The sequence below is a fragment of the Schistocerca americana genome, chromosome 10 (assembly GCF_021461395.2).
Source record: "Schistocerca americana isolate TAMUIC-IGC-003095 chromosome 10, iqSchAmer2.1, whole genome shotgun sequence".
In the NCBI taxonomy this organism is placed as follows: domain Eukaryota; kingdom Metazoa; phylum Arthropoda; class Insecta; order Orthoptera; family Acrididae; genus Schistocerca; species Schistocerca americana.
This window is the reverse complement of record NC_060128.1, coordinates 201,050,914-201,072,942: the sequence shown is the minus strand read 5'-3', so window position 1 is coordinate 201,072,942 and position 22,029 is coordinate 201,050,914. Positions and strand designations below refer to the sequence as shown.

Sequence of the window (22,029 nt, the reverse complement as noted above, 5' to 3'; positions counted from 1 at the left end):
CAGCCTATGGAGAAGACGCAATAATGGCACAAGACTGGTAAATTTGGCTTCGCGATCTTTCTTTTTAACTTTCCACACGGTTTGATTAGAGAAATTTCAATAGCAATAAATAGAACAGCACCGCTCTAATTTTTTGTTTGTTTGTCTGTCTGTCCAAATACTAGTACGCACTAAACAAGCGTGCATACGAGTATTCTATCTTAACTGATTTTCGCTCACTTCTGAATTGACTTGAACAGCCCCTCCCACCTTTTCCGTCTACCATTTTTAAAAACCACCAGACGCAAGCTGTCTTCGTTGCATCGTAATCAATACTTCCCTTTTATCGACCCCACCTCCGCCTGAGCGTATGACAGGATGGGTACACTTGAGGGGTGGGGTGAGATGCAGCTCCCCCTTCGCGACGTGCCCCGCTCTCTGGCGTCTTCCGCAAAGCCTCCATCGTTTTTCAAGCGCCACGCACCCTAGCCAGCGCAGCAGGACGCTAGCGAGCCAGTCTTCCCCTCCTCCCGAATCCTTCAACTCACAGTTACGTCGTTGTCGACCTTAATAACGATTTGTTCAAGGCGTGGTAGGGACATTACTGTACGACTGACTTACATATAGTGCCATGTATCCACATGTAACACAGTAACTCATTACGTTTTACTGTTGTCGAAAACATTTTTTTAAGTACATATCGTAATATTGACTAGCGGCTAGCAACGCACTGGACGTGTGTCGTAAGTGCGCCGTATATCGACCTGACATACCTAAGTATCGGTTCTTATCTCATTTCCAGATCAATTAAGTATGCAACGTCGCTGCTGCTTAACAAATGGTGTTTATTTGCGTAATTAACTTCGACTCGTACCTGCTTTGCACCTCTGAAGAATAAACGAGAGATCAATAAATTCATGTTCTACCCGACAGATGGCAGGAGGATTGCCCCACATCGAGATACGGGCAACGTGATTGGCTGCTTTGAAAGTAGTCCCTTGCACGAATTCCTGTTCCCGCCTCGCGCGCTGTGTTATTGTGTAGACCCCTCTAGGCCACCATTGGCTCATCGCGAGCGAATACGTTGTGGCGACTCGGTACGGCCGTCATTCCTGCTTTGAAGGTAAAGGCTGACGGAGCGAGTGCCGCAGAGCATTTTGTGTGTTGTGAATCGTTAGTATTAAAATAAAGTGCGACATGGAGAAGAGAATACAACTTGAGAAGATGGGGAGAACTCCCGATAAAGTAAGTACTTAACATATGCGTTGCTAACAATTATGACGATATATTTTAGCATCAACAATTGCTGTTATTAAAATTAACGAGTTCTAAATTTATTTTTAACATGCTTCCTATTTTGTTGTGAAGTAGAAAAACGGAAACAGCGTGCATTAGTCTAATCGAAATTATAATCGGGCCCCATAGCCAAGTAAGTGCTGGATTATTAGCGTGTCGAAGTGCCAGCAAAGCATTACTTGTGTTCGTTGCTTTATGGATGAAGATACGAAGCGTATATTTGCTCTAAATTTTACGAAGACGCAGGTTGTGATTAAATTTTCGTGTGAGCTATTTAAATGAGTACTGAGGCCTCCCACGCGTGATGAAAATTGTCACAGATGTTATGTGCACATTTGTTCGGAAAACTCTTTAATTTTAGTGTAAGTTGAGCATGAAAGTTTATTAAAGTTTAGGATAAGAAAGCCGGGTTTAATTTCTTGATTACCGCATTAAAGCATGGTGCTGGGCGCCCAAACAATCTAGGGTACAGAACGTTGTTGAATTATTTTTGCCGCGTTTCTGATACTCGGAAATAAAGTAAAGTGCTTTGTATTCTCAGTTTTATCTTTATTTACTTTTTGTTACTGCTGTTTGTTTTGATTATATCCTGTAAAGTTTATGATGCTTTTAGACGCCATATTGGAAAATAATTATTGGAATATTTTGGTATAATTGCAGATGTTTTAGTATAAAAGTAGTATTTTGAAAGTGCTATTAGCCCAGGGAGTCGTTTTACATACAACATGTTTGTGCTTGATCCGTTGTTATGTTTCTGTCAGTTTGGAGTTATGTACACAAAATATGGAGGCGGCGTCATACGCGGCCACATACGCAGGGTACTTTTAAGAGGGCACGGGTTATCAGTTTTGTAAAGGGGGACGTTCCTAAACGTAGTAACATAAATCAGAAAGGTATAGCGTTTGTGCCATGACGGAATGCCTAATTTAATTGCCTGAGGCATGGATACAATTTTTTGGTAATTAATGCAATATTCGTAGCAGGTTGTTAAGCGGCCATGATGGTGACCCTGATACAATGTGCGTAGTATATGGGAACACTGCTCGTAGACGATGTGTAGAAGTAGTGTAACGCCTTTTAATTCCATTGCAAATAGAAATTCGGTTTTACATCTCCCTTAGGAACTATACATACCAAGGAGGGGGCTTCGAACACCTGGAGGCCGAACATGAAAATGCTGCCTCTTTCACAAACGACCAAACATCACTCCGCTTCTGTTCTATATGGCAGCTTTCGAGCACAGTCTCGTGACCCGGCAGCTACGATCAATAAAATAGTACCCACACCGTTATGATTAAGAATGTGGAAACAAAAGAATTTCAGCTTCGATGAAAGGCCATAAAAGCATTACAGTAAATAAGTGCTTGTTGTGGCGCAGTTTATAGAGAAGTCACCTCTGATCCATTTCATGCCTTGTCCTGCGCGCAACAAAAAATGCGGGATTATCATTTTTATGATTGGGATTATCATTTTTATGATTATGTGTATAGTACCAGTTATATAAAATACGTAAAGTTGAAAGTAAATTATTGTCGTAATAAATAAAAATGGTATGGTGAGAAGGAACAGTGCATTGCAAAATCCAAGAACGAAAAAATTCGCTGTTGTATTTGTTGATCACATCCCTGTATCCGAATTTAGTGAAGCCACAAATCTAACAGCTTAAAAAAATAGCATATATGGTCGGATCGGAAAAAATGGAACCCTCTTTTCCAGGCTGCCCACAAAGTATCGTGGCCCGATATATATTTATTCGAAAAGTTCATACTAAATCCATATGCAAAAACAAACTAGTATTGAGAAGAAAATTAAAATACAGTACAAAGCAATAGAAACATCACTGGAAGAAACTTTAAGCTAGAAAAGGAAGTGGAAAGCTAATGTATACAGAACTCTTAATAAACTTAATTCATTACCTGGGGACTATTATTTGAGGTGTTCTTGCAGTTGAGCACTCGAAACATTCATTTAGTCTTGCCCTGATTCCACTGTTCTCTCTTCATGTGGCAGGTTTAAATTGGGAGTTGTTGACATGGTATGTTCAGAATGGCTCTTTAGTTTTGCTGCTTGTGAGAGACTAGGATAAGGGTGTGCTTCCTACTGTCGCTTGTGTTGTAAACTTCACCCAGTATTTGTACTTTCTGAAGACTAGCATTTGTTACTGCCTTTTTTATCTTTCTTTGGGGAAGTAGGCTAATGTTGAAAGAGCTAGCTGTTAATTGTTGCGTAGTGACTTGGAAATGCTGTTGGTGCTTGCAAGGTTCAAGCAAAAATGTAACTCAAATGTCTTTGCTCAAATTCTGATAAGACACACTTGGCTAGTGTGTGTTCTGCAGCAATGCATATAAAAATTCAAGTGTTTTTTGGTCGTTTTATCAACATATTCTTGATTTTTTATAGTTCTTCATTATTAAATCCAAGGGAGAGGGTGCTGGAGATAGGAGTTGGGGTGACCGTAATTATAAACAAGGTAGCCTAGTTTTCAATGTGACCAGGTTGTGTGGTTTTTTTTTTTTTTTTTTTTTTTTTTTTTTTTTTTTTTTTTTTTTTTTCGGGTTTTCAGTTTTCTTTCAAATTCCAGAATAATGTGTTAACTTGTACTTAATGGGTGAGAAATAACCACTGTAATAAAATAAAGGTCAAAGCTCATGCAGAAAGATTTATGGGTTTGTATTTCCCATGCACTATTAGAGAGGGAAGTTGTTGAGAAAGCCTGAAATGGTGTAAGGTGGTTTCAACAACACACTGCCAAGCAGTGACATGTAAATTAAATAGTAATAATGTAGATTTAGAATTGTTATTGTCATGTTAGTTGTACAGGAATTGCTGTTTTTTTCCCGGGGATGTGAATATATTTTTAATCAGTTTCCTGTTTTGTGACATGCCTGGGGTGCTGCTGTTTCACTCAGTGCTTCCTTTGATAACAACTCACGTTGTTCCTCAAAAATGTGAGCTTGTTTAGAAACCATATTCCAAAACATATGGTGTGGAACGATGTTACTTTGCGTGCTGTAAGAAGGCAGTTGCAGATTGAATCTTCACACCACCTGTTTACCTGACAGTGCCATGCCTAACCTGATGTATATAAAACTGGAGCCCTCGTGTAATTTTCTTGAAAGGAATATCTTCACAGCTAATGTTCCCCCCCCCCCCTCCCCCCCTCCAGCCCCATTGTAAGCATCCTCAGTCGAAGGCAATTCATAGGCACACTTAGAAGCACTGAGTAAAATTGGAAAGGCAGTTAATGTTTTAAGGAACTAAGTAAAAACACAAATACAAATATGTAAGTCATTAGTGGAATCCCCAGAAGTCACATCATACCTAGTTAAACCATATTAAAGGAAATGCATGGTATGAAGTTTTTTGAGTTTGGTATCCTTGGGAGTATTCTGCAGTACACACAGTGATAACTGTTGGAGCCATGGGCACATGTGAAAGTTTGCTGTGAGTTGTGAGACACTAGAGCACAGAAAATTGAGAATTGTGATAAGCAGGGTGTCAAACTGCTGGTTCTTACAGTGTAGGTCGAACACTGGACGCATGTTTATGAATTTCATTTCATCGCACTTTCTTGATTACTGTATTCTCCCATTAATTGTATATTGGCAGCAATGAAACTTGCCTTGTTGGTACTAGATGCACCATTGCTTATGTTTGTTTTTGTATACAATTTGTGATGGAACATGAGTGGGGGATGGTATCCATGTGTGGAACACACGTCAGCATTGTCAAGAGAAAGCAATTGAATCTTCCTTTGTGGTTGTAAGAGGGTGGGAGAGTTACCCCACCGTTCTGTAAAGAATAGTGCACACTAAACCCTACTTTAGACTGGTGTGGCGATTGAGTTGCATGTAGGTACCTACCTTTGCATCAGACTTTGAAATGTGTGAATATGCATACTTGATGTTAGAACCATACTTTCAGAGCATTGTTTAACATTAATCCTTTGCACTAAAAGAAGTCATTTTAGCTTAGGCTTAAACATTTTATTTCTAAACTCCTGGTGTTGCTAACAGGGTAATGTCAATGAAATAGGCTTGCCAGCATGCCTAAAGAGTTCTGCTGGTTCAGAAACTGTATTCTTTATACTTTCATGTTTGTCATTCTTGTGAGAGATTGCTTCTTTCTTGAACCTGCCACATTTACTTAGTTTGTCTTGGGTTGGCATCCTGCTGCTGGGTCATAAATGAACAGTTAATAATAAAGTAGTAATGAAGTAGAACCCTGATTAGAATTGGGTCATTCCATGCCAAGTGGTCTAAACCTTCCCACCATCATGTCTCCAATTTTCTTCAAATTTTATCTGTAGCACTAGTCAAGTGCTAAATTAAGTTTCTCAAGATTTCAAGCCTCTAGCTGCAATACTTGCTGATCTACACCCCCTTGTCTGAAGGGTAGTAAGTTCGCATGCGCGCGACATCAGACAAAATGCCATTTTTGGGGTCTCATAAAATTGAAACCAATTCATAAGAATGGTTAGTAAGATGAGACCCTGTACAGTTTTTTGTGCTGATTCAAACGAAATTAATTATAAGATTACTGATGCAAAATCCGGTCAAACAAGTCGACTCAAAGTGTACCCCTAATTCTGTCGTGACTTAATGCGACAAATTTTGACCAATATTCAGACTGCAATAATTTCCTTGCAGATAAAGATATGGACTTGAACTTTTTACCAAGTCTTATCTTTGTGCTGGACATAATACAGCTGGATTTCCAACTACCCAGGCTTTATAGTCGCCTTGCAAAATCTCTTCAAATTTGGCAGTGTCAGCGCAAATGGCTTTATTTACCAAAGTTCAAAGCCCATTACTACAAAATAGTCAGCCTGGATTTAATTGTGAATAGTATCATCTGAAAGAGAAACTCTTGCTCTACGAGATGGATATATTTTTCTTTTGCAACGCTTCCATTAAGTGCTTATTTACTCAGGTCAAAGTATCTTATATTTTGTGTGCGCAGTGCCCTGCGTTGGTCCATGATGGCTGAGCCATTACTGGTTATCACAATAAAACCAGCATCCCCATCGCCATAGGGGCCACGCCCGATAGCCATGCAGTAACAGCCACGGGTGGGTATCTTTACTGCAGGTTCCCAAGCCTGATTACAGGGTGTCTTTACCACAGGATCCCAAGCCTGATTGTGGGTTTCTTTATGCAGGTTCCCAAGCCTGTCTTCCTCAGTTACTTCATCATTCTGGAAGCATCGTTGATTTGCAAGAGAATGCTTTCAGGAAAACTGTATTGCCGACCAGATGATGTCACTGATGGAGCTGGAATAACACCAATGATAAGTTGTTCTGGAATCCAGCAAGTATCACGTCTTAAGGGCCAATAAAATGAACTTGCAGGACCATGAGGATGCATAAAGCTTATGAAAGCATCTTTCTGTTCGACTGAGATTTCAACGATGTTTCCAATCCACCATTTCTTTTCATAAATGCAAGCAACATACTGCCCAGGCTGAAGATCCATGACTTGAACTACTACTTCAGCAGCACTAATTTTGGCCAAAAAAGATGTCGCATCATTAGAAACTCTACTGACCTTAATTGTCGTCATATCAATGGGCAAAAAATGGTGGTTTTCTCTTGTGCCAGCTAGAGTGTGCCCTTGCAGGAATCTTTCTTCTTGAGAAGCTTTTTCTTCTTCAACTTCCTCTTTGCTGATGAAAAAGAATTTGATTCCATTGATATTATCATTGCAGAAGTTGAAAAGATCTTTGGGTGTTAGAATCTGGTTTTCATATGGACGTTGCAAACTTGCTCTTGCTGCCAACCGTTTTGTTGTGCCTCCAATGCCATCACAAGGCGACTTTCCATGGCTTGTTCCAAAGAAATTCCATTCTGCTGTTATTTCAAAATCTTCTTTGTGATAGCATAAGTTGAGAAAATTCTTGAAATTCTTATATTGTGCAGCTGAACCATCACTGAAGTAGTGGATGTGGCTTATTTTGGAAAATTGCATCTTCAGGTAATTGATTACTTTTCCAATGTAAACATGGACAGTAATCGTATCGTGTCGAAGGCAGTCACTAATAACACAAAGATTCACACATTGCACCTCTTCGTTTTCACAGTAGTAGACTACAAATGGATGAACTGTTGCTTGACTGTTTTCCCAGTGAAAGCCTTGCACTGCATCTTGAACAATAAATGAATAGTTTTCAGCAAAATCCATTAGTATTATGAATTCGCCTTCTTTCAAATCAGTTTTGAGAGCTTTCAGGTGCTGGCTTTGATGCTTGGCAATGTAGTGATGACAAGACAGGTTCCAAATTTTTGCTGCAATATCTTCAACATACTCTTCTGTTGAAAGCTGCTTTGTTTCTAAAGTATCCCTGTCGGTATGAATCCATTGTTTGTACTCAATCAGTTCTTCAGGGTCATTATCTTCAAAATATGTTGCAATAACTGCTTCTACACCTTCTGGACCAGGGCAGTTTTCACAACGATGAAGCATACAATCCTTGTTTTCCAAGCTGCAAACAGCTTTGCTAAGAATTTCCTTGTAGTCTTCATTGATTGATGCACCAGTGAGCATAAGCTTGACATTTTGGTGTATTGTACAGACACAAACTGAGTGCATTCCAGCAGAGCCAACTGTAACACACCATTTTGGTCTAAGCTCGCAAAACTTTGAGAAGCCAATTTCTGGTCCATTTTGCTTCTGATAAGACACGTACATTTCCTTCAAATTGCAAAGCAACAACCGCTTTTGCTTGTACACCTTTGTTCCTGAAATTCTCACAGGCACACAGTCTTTCTTCCCTGGACAAAGTCTGCTGAATTCGTCATCTTGAAAAAAGTCATGTACTTTCTGAACAACTTCATCTGAAAGCTTCCTTCCTTGCCGATTTGCTGGAAAAGCTAGAACACCTTGCTCATTCTTCAGTTTTCTCGCTTGCTTTACCATTCTTTCTGATACATTAAATGCTGTTGTCGTATCTTTAATTGTCCAGCTTCTTGGAACCAAGGTCAATATTTGAACTTTTGTCCTACGATTTGACACTTTACATTTTTCTTTCAACTCTTCTATAAGATTATCAAGATCTGCACAATTATTGCATGGGCGACTTTTACTTGAACTTGGCTGTTCATCGTAATTGATTCCTACAGCAGCAGCAATTTGATTCCCAATTAAACTTTGTGCATCCAAGATCTTTCTTTTTGCATAGCTTTGCTTATCTCTTTTACTTAGTTGTCTTCTTTTCAATGGTGAAGCACCAATAAATGATAAACTTTTGTTGATGGCTGGTTCAGTTTCATCCGTTGTGAAATCTTGTTCAGATTGGGTTGATAGTGATGATGAATCTTCTAGCTTTTGGTTCAGTGCCGACATGCAGCGAGGGCAAAGCTTCTGACCAGGTTTTATATCAATCACTTCTTTTTTCTTTAACAGGCAAAGTTTGGCAGCTGTTTCATTATCAAGCAGTCTAAGTCCAGCTTTTACATTGTGATTCCTCTTCTTGAATGGATTGCAACATTTCTTTTGCATCGCTTGATATTCATGTAGGAAGAGGGCTTCATGGTGGAAGCAAATGATGGAATTTTCGTCAAGTTTGGCTTCTGAACGCGAAACAAGCAATTTCTGGTCACATTCTGTGAAATCACTAAACGCTTTGAATCCAGTCTTCTTAGCATAGAAGATAACATGGCACTTCGATGCAGCAGCATCTTTTCCAATTGAACAGGGGGCCAATGATTCTTCTTCTTCATTAACTTCTGACATCTCTCACTGGCCAATCACTGAATAAAACACGAATGAAATATCCAATTATATCAGTAATTCTAAGCGACTATTAAGATTCAAATTCCTAGAAATGAAGAAAAATTAGTGCATCGCGCATACAAAATATAACAACTTTGATGTGAGTTAATGAGTACTTAATGGTCGCGTTGCAAAAAAAACAAATGTCAGTCTTGTAGAGCAAGAGTTTCTCTTTTAGGTGATACTATTCACAAGCAGATTCAGGCCAACTATTTTTTAGTAATTGGCTTGAAACTTTGGTAAATTTTACCGTTTGTGCTGACACTGCCTAATTTGAAGAGATACTGCAGGGCGACCATATGGCCTGGATCATTGCAAATCCGGCTGCATTATGTCTAGCACAAGCATGAAGCTTGGCCAAAAGTTCAAGTCCATATCTTCAACTGCAAGGAAATCATTGCAGTCTTAATATTGGTCAAAATTTGTCGCGTTGTGTCACGACAAATTTTGAAGTATACTTTGAGTCGAGTTATTTGACCGGGGTTTGCATGAGTAATGTTATACATAATTTCGTTGGAATCAGCAAAAAAAACTGTACAGGGTCGCATCTTACTAACCATTCTTATGAATTAGTTTCGATTTTATTAGACTCCAAATATGACATTTTTTTTATGTTGCATGCACACGGACTAAGTACACTTCAGACAAGGGGGTCTAGATCAGCAGCTATTGCAGCTAGAGGCCTGAAATCTTGGGAAACTTACTTCAACACTTGACTAAAGCTACAGTTAAAATTTGACGAAAATTGGAGACCATGATGGTGGGAACTTTTTTCAGTTTTAGACCACTTGGTGTGGAATGACCCAATTATTTAAGTGTTTGCGCAGAGTTTGTGATTGGGGGCCAGGACATAAAAATGTACCTGCCTTGTATGTGTGTGTTTAATTGGTTAGCATCTTGGGGAAAAGGTTCAAAGAATAACTCGTACACAACACACGTGTGCCATTCATACTACCATTTGGCGTGTATTCTCTTAACAAGAAAGGGGTGAATGGCATTAAAACTTAGGGGGAGGGGGGCAACGCTTCCATACTTACGTATTGAGCCCAGTAAAATTGGAGTGGGATATGGGTAAATAATCATATTCAGAGGGGGAGGGAAATTTGGGTAAATAATCACGTTCAGATATGGAGGGAAATTACAGGTGGAATGATGAGGAGTGACATGTGTCCTTTAATTCTCTCATTGTAGTGTTAATTTTGGCGCTGGTAAAATTTCATCACAAAATTCCTTGAAAAAATGTACTGTTGGAGAATGTGCTGTAATTTTTATTTTGTGTATAGCTTTCACTCCTCCCAATTTGATTTGACTATGTGAGGTAGCCATTGAACAGAATCCCAAATCTTGGACAGATGCTTTCAGGGCAATATTATGCGTGACCAGAGTTCTATCCTAAACATGAAAGCCGGGTGGAGCAGTAATGAGAAGTAGTGCAGTTTTGGATGGACACACAGACAGGCTTCTGATTTCTGGCTTTCAGAACTCCTGAAGCAATTTACTTGTTTTAAGAGGGAGAGTGTGGGACGTGATGAGGTTGGAAGGCATTTGGGAGAAACGAAGATTACGCCAGTTGATCTAAGTGCAATTTAGGGAAGGATTGAAAGTAACAACAACTTTTAATTCTCACTATCTGCCTGTCCTGTTCTTAAAACTGGAAGTGCAAAAGCTAAAGATTCAATGTCTGTTTTTGTCTGTGTGTCTGTCAGCTTTACTCCTCTCGTTGTTGCTTTGTTTTTGAAATGACCTCTTTTATATTACCTCTATCTTTTCTATTTTAGATTCACACACACTGGTTTTCAGTAGAGTATTTCCTGTTACTAACAGAAGAGCATTTTCTCTCGTGAATTGACATAATTAAAATTTACCAATTTACAGTGATGACTTCAAACTATTCCAAAATTAATCTGATTATAATTTAATTTAGGAAAGTGAACGTATGGTTTGAAAGATTATGCTTTTTTAATGAAATTAATGCTATTATTGTAATGCTTCAGAATAGTGTGCCATATTAAATGCATCAATTTGCAGGCTTTTTGTGTTCAATCTTCACTCTTGCTCTTCCAGTAACCATTTTGAACCAACAATGTATCTTAAAGCAATAAAAGTTGGTTTTCTTTTGTAATGCAAGTCACTTTCCTTTGATTACAAAGGAGCACCTTTGAGACCACAATACACTGAGGCTCCACAGAGAATTTTTGCTGTCTGGGATTGAAAGCAGTTGATGTAGGCTGTTAATGTTGCGTTTCAGAAATATAACTCATTTGATGTTTGGTGCTGTTCACAGATAAAGGAGCTTAATCTTGACAACTGCAGAAGTACAAGTATTGTTGGCCTCACAGATGACTTCAAAAACTTGGAATCATTGAGTCTGATTAATGTGGGCCTCACAAGCTTAAAGGGATTCCCATCATTACCCAACTTGAAAAAGGTAAGCCTGGGGTCTGAAGGGAGGCAGTGCTAGGGTCCAGCGTTGGCCCTCCTCTCCTCTGTTGTGCTTCTGAGGTGTTCTCTGAATCCTAAGTTAACAGTAACCAATGTGGCAGACACACAGTGTATCAACAAGGTTGAATCTCTTAGCTTTCAGGTAAAAAGGAGAGAGAAACGTAGCAATAATGAATATTTGTTGTATAGCTTCTCTCTTCCTGCCCACTGTTGAGAATAACTATCTGTGACTTTTACGGTTTTCTCTAATTTCACATCTTGTCCTTGCAATAAAGTAACTATTATTAAGGCTATTGTAAGTAGTATTAATATTGATTCCCCCCTTTCGTGTTGCGAGAGCATCTGGAGTTATTGCGAAGTGAAATGTCAGAAGCAGTTTTTCTCTTTTATTTTGCATCATTTGGCCTTTGATGTGTACAACAAAAAATTATATATTTGCCCTTATACTGTCGTTATTAGTTTCAAATCGAAAAAACATCTTGTGGCTGTTCACATTTATAATTTCATTTAAATTACGCTGAATAGTAGATAGCAAAAGTTTCTCGAGTGGTGATGGCATCAAGAACGTGTGATTTATCTGTCACCATATTTTGTTTTTGCCTGAAATACGAAATGTGAGCAACTGCTTGATGATGAAACTGCCTGCCCATAAACTAATGGCATTATTTCACTTTGGTAAGTGGCATTACTAACGGTGACCTTTTTATTGAAAACATAAAATTTTTCTTATACAATCTCTGCCTTTTACTTATTTGTTTCCTTTTTGAAAGTACAAAAGGCTATTTCCTGTGATCTGATCCCACTTATACTATATTAACCTTTCGTTGCTGAAACCGTCCCTAGAATATCCCAGACAGTAGTAATAGCATAAATTATATTTTTCCCCAAATATGCAATTTACTCATCATTTTTGCAGGGCATAAAATATAATTATTTGTTGTGAAATACGTATATGAAATTATTTAAATGGCGTACTAATTGTATTGAAAAAATTTCCAGCTTGAACTCAGCGACAACAGAATTTCTGGTGGACTCAATGTGTTGAAAGACAGTCCAAAGCTCACTCACTTGAATCTCAGTGGCAACAAAATACGTGACATTGAAACACTTGAACCATTGGTGAGTATTTGTCAATGTTATGAAAGTGTCCTTCACAAAATGTGTGAATCAGTAATTGCATTATCGCTTTCTTTGCGCCGACCAGGTTCCTTGTGGGTATCTCTTGTCCATTTTAACTTCATCCTGCGTGTGATCGCATATGAACTTAAATGTGGTTTTTATTGATGTTCGCACATCATTGCCATCAATTCGGGGACAGTTCTTCGAAAATGACGTACGTTCTGTCAGAATGGTGGTGCAGTTAGAAGTTACCGGCAATGGGTATAGGATCGTGTGCTATTCGAGTAGTTGTAGAAAAAGTTTCCAAGTCTCGAGGAAATAGTTGAGTGATAATGGGATTGGCATACATACTTAAATTTGTTGGCATCGCATTCTCTATTGTGTTGTTTTATTTTCAGTTTGGGTTTTAGTTGGTACTGCCATTAGGTATTATAGCATTGAGCTGACTACAGAAGTAATTTTTCAAGTAATAATTATGTTGTGAGAGTTTATTGTACGACATTGGTTTTTGTGATTTACCTGCTTGTCCAAATTATGACAAACCTGCTATTGTTAATTTTAGGAAAAATATTGAAAACTGCTTAAATTTCTATCCACAGAAGCAGTTCAAACACCTGAAGAACTTGGATTTGTTCAACAATGAGGTCACATCAGTTGAAAATTACAGAGAAAAGGTTTTCAAATTACTTCCAAGCTTAAAGTACCTCGATGGGTGAGTTTACAAATAAAAAATTTATTTTATTGAATAAGGCTTTTTGTTGTGCTATAGTTTACACGATTCCTAGTTGTTAGGAAATGAAGAGACCTCTTCTCCGGATTTAGTTCTAATTGTTTAATGAAGGATCCTGTAGATTATATTCATTGTATGCAGGCATGTAAATATGTCGACAGATTTGGTGACTCGAGAAGTTAATATTTTTGTGCAGTGCGTGCCAGTCAGTCACGAAAACTTCCTCAAAACAGTAATTCAAACATAATTTGTTTTAAATTCGACAAATACTACACAATCATTACAAATTGGGAGAAGACTTTATAAACAAAACCAGTCCACTCAGTATTGCTAGCAAGTATCCAAAACTGATTTTAGGTTGTTTATTAGCTGATAAAAAGTTAACTGCAGCTGTGCTTACTGAGTAGTATCATTTCAAATAAGTATATGTTGTTTTCAAAAGATTATGCTTTTAAGTTTTCTATGGTAGGCATCTCACCTTGTCTTGAAAGGTCACTGGTTGAGTCGTCGCCCCCCCCCCCCCCCTCTCGAAACGTTAAACTGAGATCAGTAAAACAAGGTAATTCTATAGGTCCTAAGCCCATAAATTTTATTTTGGAATTCCCATATGAAATCTTGTAAATTGCAGTTAATTTTGTAAGATCTCTTTGTGAATTTAGTTGTAATTTCATATTTTCAATTTACAGGTTTGATCAGGATGAGAAAGAAGCGGAGGACAGTGATGTCGAGGATGATGAAGTGAATGGAAATGATAGTGGTGAGTGTGAGACAAACGGGGAAGACTCCCTCTTAAAGTATCGGTCTTTAGCCGTTTCCTAATGCTCACTATTTGCTATTATTCGTATGTTTACAGATGATGAAGAGGGTATTGAAGGCATTGATGAAGATGAGTTGGAGGAGGAAGAAGAGATTGGACTTAATGCTGTGTATAAACAACATTTGGATGTAAGTTTGTGCATGTATTGAAACAGTTGTTTCTAGTAAGTGCTGGCCTTCCACAGAGAGGATAGGTACTTTGTCGGGCGTGGACAAACTTCCTTGTGGGTTAAAACAGTGTACCAGACTAGAACCTTCACCTTTCACAGGCAAGTGCTCTGCCGACTGAGCGATCTGAGTGTGCGTCGTGGCCTGTGCTCACAGAAGTAGAGTGGGGGGAGGAGGGGCTTGTGAGTCGAGCATAGATCGCTCGGCTGGTGGAGTACGTGCCTGTGAGGGGTACACGGTTTTAATGTGCCAGAACTAAACATCAGAACCCTCAACTTTTTTGTAAGGTTTTGCATTGAATTTGTTCTCGGACATGGCACACTTTTCCAAATTTTTTCTCCATTGTTCTGGCAAATGTTTACAACAGGGGTGATTCACTTCCTACAAACTGAAATCAGCTTTAATTGTTGCTGGCATTTGCAGTATTCTTCACTGTTGCCCCGTCTTTCTTTCCGAACAGCCTATAGATGTACATATTATCTTAAATAACGTAAAAGTATCAAAATGACCATTCAGTGCTTGTGTAATGTAGATTAATATTTCTTGTGTTTAAATTAAATTTGATTCATTGAAGATACAGCTCTAAAGGGTTCTATGAAAACTTTTGTGAAATTTTGGTATCCAGCAGTGCAAGATGTCTTCAATAGTCCGCTGAACAAATATTTGGCATTAATGTGTGATTATAGGAGGAGAGTGAGGGAGATGATTATGATGGTGTCGAAGACGAAGAAGATGAAGATGACGATGATGAATTGGGGGAGGAAGAAGAAGAAGCTGAAGGTGAAGGGCAGGATGAAGAAGACGGAGAAGAAGGTAAGGTGGTCATGTACTTCCAAAAGCTATTGTTGTTCCACTTTCAGTGTTTTTAAAGGATACACTGTGCATTCCTTCATCGGACAGCAGCTGGAAGTTTATCACGTACTTGCTGCCAAGTCTGTTGTTTACTTGTTGAAAAATTTGTGAAATTTTGACAACTAGAAATTGAACATAATGACAAAGTGATTGAACAGAGTTCTTAAAAATGCTGATTTTTTGCTACATTTATCTAAGGTGCAACAAGGTATTAAATCAACACAAATTGCATTTCCTAAATGTTCATTTGGTATTTGTTTGTGTCTTTATTATAGTTCAGTTCCGGTCCTCATTGTCGCTTCAACATTAATTCATACATCTAACTTCTGCTTCAGCACTGCTGAACCCAGCTTCATATACACAGCATTTGAGGATGCGTTACAGAATTTGTGTGCACCAACTCTATATTTCCAGTAGTGTAAAATGTGCGATTCTTAAACAGTTTCGTTGAAAGCTGGTATTAACCCATTTGCTACTGTGGACGTGTGTACGCGCAGCACTCAGGTTTTCCTACAGTGTTATGGATATCTGTATGTGTCTTGAGTCGCCAACTTCTTACTCCTGTGCACGGATTACTTCCAAGTCTCGGTGAATAAAAGAGTTTAAGGGTATTATTATACATCACACGTGCCTCGTTGTGTGCTATCAAAACAATGTCTTGAATCATTTATGAGAAATGTTACGAACACACAATTCGCTATGCACAAAGATGTGAATGGGTGCATGCAAGCATTCTTTGGGTTGAAAACCCAATAACTCAAAGAACAAAATGAGATATAGTTCTGCTCCAATTTAAGTAAAATTTAAATATCATATCTTCACTTCATTATCTGCAGTGTACAAGGCTAAATCAATTGTACACGAAGCTTACTCAGCGTATTTTAACCTCTGCAAAATCTTTAAAATTTCATTCGATGTTGTACTTAATTTGATGCAGCACAGTAAGAATGATGGATAACGAAAAGAAATTAAGTTCTTAATTGACTGAAGATAGCAGACTGTAACATTTGTAAAAAAAATTTCTCCTAATAGTTTAAAAAAAATTAGATTCATATTTCAGATCAGTCAGAATACACCAGCATTTGGCAAGCTGTGCAGCTGTGAAAAAGGAATGCAGAGACAACGTCTGTTCTATGGCATTGAACAGTGTTGAAAGGAAATGAAACATTCACACAGATATTTCATATTCACTACAGAATGTACTAATTGCCCCATATTTTCAAATAGGGTGGCTCACTTTTTTTATTCATAATAAAACTGCTTACCAGACAAGAACAATGCAGGAGACCTTGTTTCTGTTCCCTGCAGACTGTCCATACAAAAATTTCATATTTTATTTGCAGGCACCTTGTATGTTTTCGTTAGCATTATTTTCTTGAGCCTTACCAAACTCCAGGTACATAGGTTATGCAGCAACAAGTGATTAAGAGAAACTATTTTAAACATTAAATGAGTGGTGCTGGAAAGACTTACCTCATGATAAAATTCATTCACTTTGTTAGGTTGAGGTCTAAGTTAATTGGATAAGACTGAGGCCTGCTGCTAAAAGGATGAATTACTACATCTAACCATGAATTCATTGTCAACAGTATTAAGAAAAGGATAGATTGTTACTCAACGTATAGCAGAAATGTTCAGTTGCGGGCAGGCACAACAAAAAGACCGCGAAACATGCACGCGCGCGCTCTCTCACACACACACACACACACACACACACACACACACCACTATGTCTGGCTGTGTGTGTGTGTGTGTGTGTGTGTGTGTGTGTCCATAAGAAGACCTTCTGACTGAAAGATTGTTCAGCAGTCATTTTGCTGTGTCTGTATTCAACTCTACGTCTCTGCTGTATGGTAGGTAGCAAGCTATCCTCTTCATAATATTGTCATCATTATTCCATGCTGGATTTTCCATGATTCATTTAAGACTGAAACAATACAAATTTGTTCTCTTGCACTGATCCTAATTGTGCAATGTTCATGCAAAATGTTGATCTTACTTGAAGCACGCCTCTGTATTTAGTGGTGTCACTGTTCCGTAGGGCAACCGGGGGGGGGGGGTATAAGCTTAAATTACTGACATTATTGCATCATCTCCCCCACCCCCTTCCTTCCTTCCTTCCTTCCTTCCTTCCTTCCTTCCTTCCTTCCAGTTCTCTATAGAGATTTGTTACTTCTAGGCTACCTGCAGCAAAGTATTTTTCTTTAAACTCTGTGAAGCAGCTCAAAGGTTGTAATTATGTTATTGTAAAAATATTGTCTTAATGTTAAAATTCAATGCATTTTTATTTCTTGAGGTTGTAATTTTATCTTTTCTTTCTTCCTTAACTGAGTGGTACAGAAGGTTGCCAAAGAGGTGACATCAGGGACTTCGTCATGTAGAATTTTGTGATATACCACCTGTTACAGAAACGTACCAGTACCTGAGAATTTCCCGGTTTATGTTACAGAGGAAGCAACACCGAGAGGTAAGAAGAGAAAGCACGACGACGACGCAGCAGCAGATGGCGAAGCCACAAACTAGGTGTGGGACACTAAAATAGTGTGGTCAGGAGCTTGTGGACTCCAGGGGCTGAACTACCACTGCTGGGGAGGGGGTAATCTGTGCTGGGCGAGGTCTCGTGCTGCAGAGTGTCGTGCCGTGCCGTGTCGTCTCGTCCGGTGTGCGTGAGTATACGGATGTGTGGTGTCGTGTTAATACTGTGCTTGTTTGATGGACTGAATGCGTGCGACGGAACAGAGGGAACGAGAACGGTGAAGTGAGGAAAGCAGAGAATCTGACAAGATGGAAGTTGTATGCGCTGACAAGCGTGAACTAGACAGCTCGTTTTTTGTACAGATTGCTAAACAAAATTAAATATGATCCCTTTAAAATATATAGATTACTACTATTCTTATTACTACTTCTGGCACTTGTAACGTGTGTACGTTTGTACATATGTACATTCGTCTTCTCACAGGAACACACACACACACACACACACACACACACACACACACACACACACACACACATGGCAGAACTGAGGATGAGGAGTATGCCATTAATCTGTAACATAGAAGATTTTTAACTGTCATGTAATTTTTCTGTTACACTGATGTATATTGAATCATAACTGCCGCTTTTTTTATTTCATTACGTGTAATAGACAGTAATAAGAACAGCTTTCTGTTTATCTTCTGTACATTCACAAGACACCAGACTGGAAGCACCATTTCTGCTGTTTGTATTTAATAGTTAACCTTGCAACTCACTACAAATGGCGGCAACAGTGTTTCTCGTAAAAAGATACTAAAGAATAAAAGTACAAATTGTCATGATTATTTTGTAACTATAATAAAGGATATAATTGCCATATTTGTGGTGAGGTGAAAGGCCTAGTTTATTAGTGACCTCTGTATAAAGTAATTAAGAGTCAGAACATTCTAAATTTTTTGCTGAGATGAGAATTTAAGGAACAAAGATTGTACGATAATCGGACACAGTTAACATGAGTTTCCACCACAATTTATTTGAATTAAGCAATATGTAAGTTTTGTTGTTAAAATGAATTTTTATCAGATGTATATGTATTATTTAATTCACCGTGTTACCCTATTTTCCTTATACATTTTCTGTCGACAGGGTGTTTACGACTTTGAATAATTCAGAAAAATGGAATTTTATCTTCATAGGACACAGTATGATCTCGGCTGTAATGTTTTAACTTTTTCCTGCTCAGGCTAAAAAATGCTGTACCAAGAGATGTAAAATTTGTGGAGAATATTACCAAAGGAACTAAAAAGATTAGTGCATTGTCATACATTTGTTTTTTAAATCTATGTATAAAATACAAATGGTAATTTCGTATCCCGTCAGGTTGTAATTATTGTATCTGATCAGGCGAATTCCTTGGTAGCATTTACGGAAATATATGTGGAAAAACTTTACTTCTACAGTAATGTCCTCTCACATCAGCAGTTCTTGTGAACTCGTTACAGTGTAATGAATGACACAGCAGTCTTTATTTTGCGAGCTTGTCTTATACTGGAGAGAAATTAATAGCAAAAATCTTGCTTCTGGATTCATCAGTTTTCTTCAAATTCCCCCCCCCAAAAGGAGGTACTACTGCGAGGTGGCACCTCGGACCGTGTATGTACTGATCTTATTACTAGTTGAAAACGTACATAGATAAGTTTAGAGCCTCCAATAGACTAGTTGTAGTAGGGGCACAATTTGTTGGCGATAACCTCAGATACTTCGCACCATTTTGGAACACTTATTGTTACTGTTCAGTTTTGGGTTACTGCCACCTTCAGTGAGCCCAAGGCTGACACTAATTGTCTGGTCATATTTTGTGTTAATTAAAAAGATGATTAATTCAGTAATAAGAGTACTTGTACTTACATTGAAATGGATAAAACTCTTCATTCTGTCCCTGACGGGCCAGTTCGGACCGACTGCTGGATGACCCTGGTGGTGTTAGGTGCGGCATGAGGGGTCTGGAGTACTTGAGTAGCTCCTCAGGTGGCATCTTCCCATAGACGGAAAATGCCTAAGAATGCTCAGATAGCTGCTGGGTGCGCTAACCCTTTTTCTCCCATTGTCTTAAGTTTAGATCTCGAAACACGATCACACATGTTTACTAAATGTTTTGGTTGTTGTTTTTCTTCTAATTGTCATGTTACAACAGCCTGTATTAAATTAATGTTCCTTGCAATACAAGTACCACATTTGAGATTACCATCTCTATAAATGAGTATTCACAAATCCTTACCATATAGCAGAGTGCTGAGTCGTAAATAGGCGCACTCTCACAATTATAGCATTTGCTCGTTTTACACACACACACACACACACACAATGTAATTTTCCACTTAACAAGTAGAAAAAATCTTAGTATTCATGGCAGTTTTCTCAAAAGTTTTTTTTTTCTGAAGACATTATTTATATCAAGTTCGATGTGAGCAACAGTTACTGGATTACGGAATGAGTCAGTGCTTAGTGTACTGAATGCTGCAGACAAAAGACAAATAATAGGTTGGACTGCACTGTAAGTTAATGTAGTATGTGGAGCAGTTTTTCATATGTTGTGCCCACTGTGTACAATGAAGTTAGATACACAAATTACCTCTAGGTGACGTCATTACGATACTACATGGCCATTTTTAAACCTTGTTCATGTTGAAATAATGATGGCTGAGTAATTTGTTTATAGGAGGCGTTTAAAGAAACTGCTTTGAAAGAACGTAAAAATTCACATTGAGGTTTCCACTGAACGATTCCTCAATTCCCGTTAGGGACCTCACTTGGCAACTGTGGACTTGCCTTTAGTAACTAATTGGTCATAGCTATAAAAAAAATTAAAAAAAAACTGATGTTCGGCACAAGTTGTAGTCCGTGAACCCTGTGGAGAGTGGCCTCCGGGAATGTGAAAATAAATCTGCGAAATAAGTTAAACTAAATTTCAATACAGGATAATGAATGGCTTATTGTAAATGACTTGTGGTGCTAATTCTTATTATAAAATAACATTTAAATGTTTCGGTGAAGAAATTCTTAAACTTCGGCGGATGCGCTTTTACATATAAAGTGCGCCAGTCACAAATAAAATGGTTTTGCACTGTTCCATTGTTTCACAGTTACAACCCCATAACTAATTTTTCATTATTGCTTCACCTAGCATAGTGGAAAAACTGTCCCGTCATGTGCCCAAGGAAGCAGCAGCAATATACGAGGGCAGTTCAATAAGTAGTGCAACACATTTTTTTTCTCGGCCAATTTTGGTTGAAAAAACCGGAAATTTCTTGTGGAATATTTTCAAACATTCCCGCTTCGTCTCGTATAATTTCATTGACTTCCGACAGGTGGCAGCGCTGTACGGAGCTGTTAAAATGGCGTCTGTAACGGATGTGCGTTGCAAACAACGGGCAGTGATCGAGTTTCTTTTGGCGGAAAACCAGGGCATCTCAGATATTCATAGGCGCTTGCAGGATGTCTACGGTGATCTGGCAGTGGACAAAAGCACGGTGAGTCATTGGGCAAAGCGTGTGTCATCATCGCCGCAAGGTCAAGCAAGACTGTCTGATCTCCCACGTGCGGGCCGGCCGTGCACAGCTGTGACTCCTACAATGGCGGAGCGTGCGAACACACTCGTTCGAGATGATCGACGGATCGCCATCAAACAACTCAGTGCTCAACTTGACATCTCTGTTGGTAGTGCTGTCACAATTGTTCACCAGTTGGGATATTCAAAGGTTTGTTCCCGCTGGGTCCCTCGTTGTCTAACCGAACACCATAAAGAGCAAAGGAGAACCATCTGTGTGGAATTGCTTGCTCGTCATGTGGCTAAGGGTGACAATTTCTTGTCAAAGATTGTTACAGGCGATGAAACATGGGTTCATCACTTCGAACCTGAAACAAAATGGCAATCAGTGGAGTGGCGCCACACCCACTCCCCTACCAAGAAAAAGTTTAAAGCCATACCCTCAGCCGGTAAAGTCATGGTTAAAGTCTTCTGGGATGCTGAAGGGGTTATTCTGTTCGATGTCCTTCCCCCATGGTCAAACGATCAACTCTGAAGTGTATTGTGCTACTCTTCAGAAATTGAAGAAACGACTTCAGCGTGTTCGTAGGCACAAAAATCTGAACGAACTTCTCCTTCTTCATGACAACGCAAGACCTCACACAAGTCTTCGCTCCCGAGAGGAGCTCACAAAACTTCAGTGGACTGTTCTTCCTCATGCACCCTACAGCCCCGATCTCGCACCGTCGGATTTCCATATGTTTGGCCCAATGAAGGACGCAATCCGTGGGAGGCACTACGCGGATGATGAAGTTATTGATGCAGTACGACGTTGGCTCCGACATCGACCAGTG

General features: G+C 38.9%; 1 protein-coding gene across 2 annotated transcripts; it reads left to right on the top strand.

The window, feature by feature from the left end:
* Positions 1–547: 547 nt before the first annotated feature.
* Positions 548–18,737, top strand: LOC124552413 (acidic leucine-rich nuclear phosphoprotein 32 family member A). Of its 2 annotated transcripts, XM_047126680.1 has the most exons (8): positions 730–1,224; positions 11,329–11,472; positions 12,486–12,605; positions 13,205–13,317; positions 14,022–14,092; positions 14,189–14,280; positions 15,006–15,132; positions 17,621–18,737. In XM_047126680.1, the coding sequence occupies exons 1-8, from the start codon at positions 1,177–1,179 to the stop codon at positions 17,692–17,694; spliced, it is 789 nt and encodes a 262-aa protein (XP_046982636.1). In that variant the 5' UTR covers positions 730–1,176; the 3' UTR covers positions 17,695–18,737. The 2 variants fall into 2 exon arrangements, with proteins under 2 accessions (XP_046982637.1, XP_046982636.1); XM_047126681.1 differs by lacking the exon at positions 11,329–11,472 and having other exon boundaries at positions 548–1,224.
* The last annotated feature ends 3,292 nt before the right edge of the window (positions 18,738–22,029 follow it).

What these genes read in the sequence shown, in the direction of transcription:
- LOC124552413 (XM_047126680.1), top strand. Translation starts at nt 1,177, where the DNA reads ATGGAGAAGAGAATACAACTTGAGAAGATGGGGAGAACTCCCGATAAA. An exon ending in CATTACCCAACTTGAAAAAG is followed by an intron (nt 11,473 to 12,485) that starts GTAAGCCTGGGG and finishes AAAAATTTCCAG; the next exon opens with CTTGAACTCAGCGACAACAG. An exon ending in AGTGAATGGAAATGATAGTG is followed by an intron (nt 14,093 to 14,188) that starts GTGAGTGTGAGA and finishes GTATGTTTACAG; the next exon opens with ATGATGAAGAGGGTATTGAA.